The 1,628-nt window shown below is 56.9% G+C and overlaps 1 protein-coding gene across 1 annotated transcript in view; it reads right to left on the bottom strand.

Moving 5' to 3' along the window:
* PSD2 (pleckstrin and Sec7 domain containing 2) overlaps positions 1–1,628 on the bottom strand; it is a gene marked incomplete at its 3' end in the record, with an annotated part of 44,643 nt that overhangs the window by 42,565 nt on the left and 450 nt on the right. Inside the window, exon 2 of the mRNA XM_010136023.1 lies at positions 1,492–1,620. Within this exon, the coding sequence (XP_010134325.1) occupies positions 1,492–1,620 (129 nt within the window). The remainder of the gene's footprint in view (positions 1–1,491; positions 1,621–1,628) is intronic.

Raw genomic sequence — 1,628 nt, 5'->3', positions numbered from 1 at the left:
AGCATCCCCTGCCCACCCTTGGCTTCCTCTCGCACTCACAGCCTCTGCCAGGAAGCCGCATACCAGGCAAGTGTGATTCCTTTTGCAACCTGAGAGACCTGCAGACATCCAAGACCTGACTGCAGAGCTCACGGGGCTTGTGGGACCTGCTTGGGGTGGACTCCTCTAGACAACGGCAGCCTGCACTGGACACTCTTCAATACCTTCAGTTGTGCCTGTGGAAGCAGTGCTGCTCCTTCTTGCTGGGGACCTTGGGTTAAAAAAACAACCAGTTTTTTACAGTGAAGCCTGTTTAACACTAGGGTTGCAAAGAATCAGGGACGCCTGTTGTCAGCCCTCACACGAGTGTCTTCCCAGCTCTGCTGACACTCCTGCCTACGCTCCAGACAGCGCTCTGAACAAACAGCTCAGCCTGAAGCCCACACTGGACCAAAACCAAGAGGTGATTCACAGGGCCTTCTTGGCCACCCTCTCTCTTTCACACCATCTCCTCTTGAGAAGGTTCTCTGCGACAGCCTTCACTGCTCGTCTTCAGCCCCCTCCTGCTGGCAGCATCTCTCCTGTGCTGAAGTAGGTATGCGGGCAGGGCCATAAGATTCACAGCAGCCACCAACCCCAGGTGACAGAGGGCAACATCCGTACTCCTCACACAGGAACAGCACAGGAATCCTCCCAGCAACCAGCCATTTCCCCCCAGCCCCCAACTTGCAGAGCCCCAGGGAGGTCCGGGCACTTCTAAAGGCATAAAATCAGCTGTGGACACTGCAGCAGCATGAGGGTCCCCCAGCCTGGAGAGCTCTCTCATGAGGTCAGGCTGCCAGTACCGAGACACAGAGACCGTGGAGGATTCCTCTCGTGCCGGTTCATCTCACGCACTGGAGAACAGGATGACACTCGTCTCACACGACCATCCCTGTGCATCCAGGCGCTGGTAACACCTCCCAAAAGTGCAGCAGGGAGCAAAGCTCCATGCCTTGCCCTCTCTCACTAACAGCATGGTCCTTTGGATACAAAGCTGTGGCCCAGAGACTGCCAGAGCAAGCCACGCTGCCAGGGACTTCCAGGGCGTACCAGCCCCCCAGACAAGCCCAGCTCTCCACCAGCCCCAGGTTGTCATACTTGTCCTAAGATATCTCAGGTCACTCTGCCATTAGTGCTGCTGCTGAATCTCCAGCTTGCAAGTGGGACGCCCCAAGGTGAGCACAACCAGCACCCAGCGCTCTTGAGATCCCTGAAGCTTCTCCTTCGCTTTAGTGAGTCTGTGGGCAGACACTGCCTCTAATCACGGCTCCTCTGCATTTGCAGCAGGGAAAAGCAGTGTGAGAAGCCCAGCGAGAAGAAGAGTGAAAAGCCACAGACAGTCCCGAGAGCAGCTGCAGCTTTTTAAACGGATGAGTTACACACAGAGCAGAGAAACGGCAAGCCAAGGAGGCTTGAGAAGCAACGCGCTAACCCAGCACCAAGCTGACACTGCAGTGGTTTCACACTCACCCGAGCTGCTCCTCCGGCTCACCAGCACTCAGAACTTCAGAGGATCCCAGGACGCTGTGCCACCGCTCCTTGCTGAGGGCCTCGCTAGCTGTACCCTGGCTGGGGGAGCCCCTCTCCCCCAAACCCGTGCTGCTCCA

Source organism: Buceros rhinoceros, unplaced genomic scaffold (assembly GCF_000710305.1).
Source record: "Buceros rhinoceros silvestris isolate BGI_N320 unplaced genomic scaffold, ASM71030v1 scaffold18455, whole genome shotgun sequence".
NCBI classification, from domain to species: domain Eukaryota; kingdom Metazoa; phylum Chordata; class Aves; order Bucerotiformes; family Bucerotidae; genus Buceros; species Buceros rhinoceros.
Note: the sequence above shows the minus strand (reverse complement) of the source record. Positions and strands in the feature narration are given on the sequence as shown.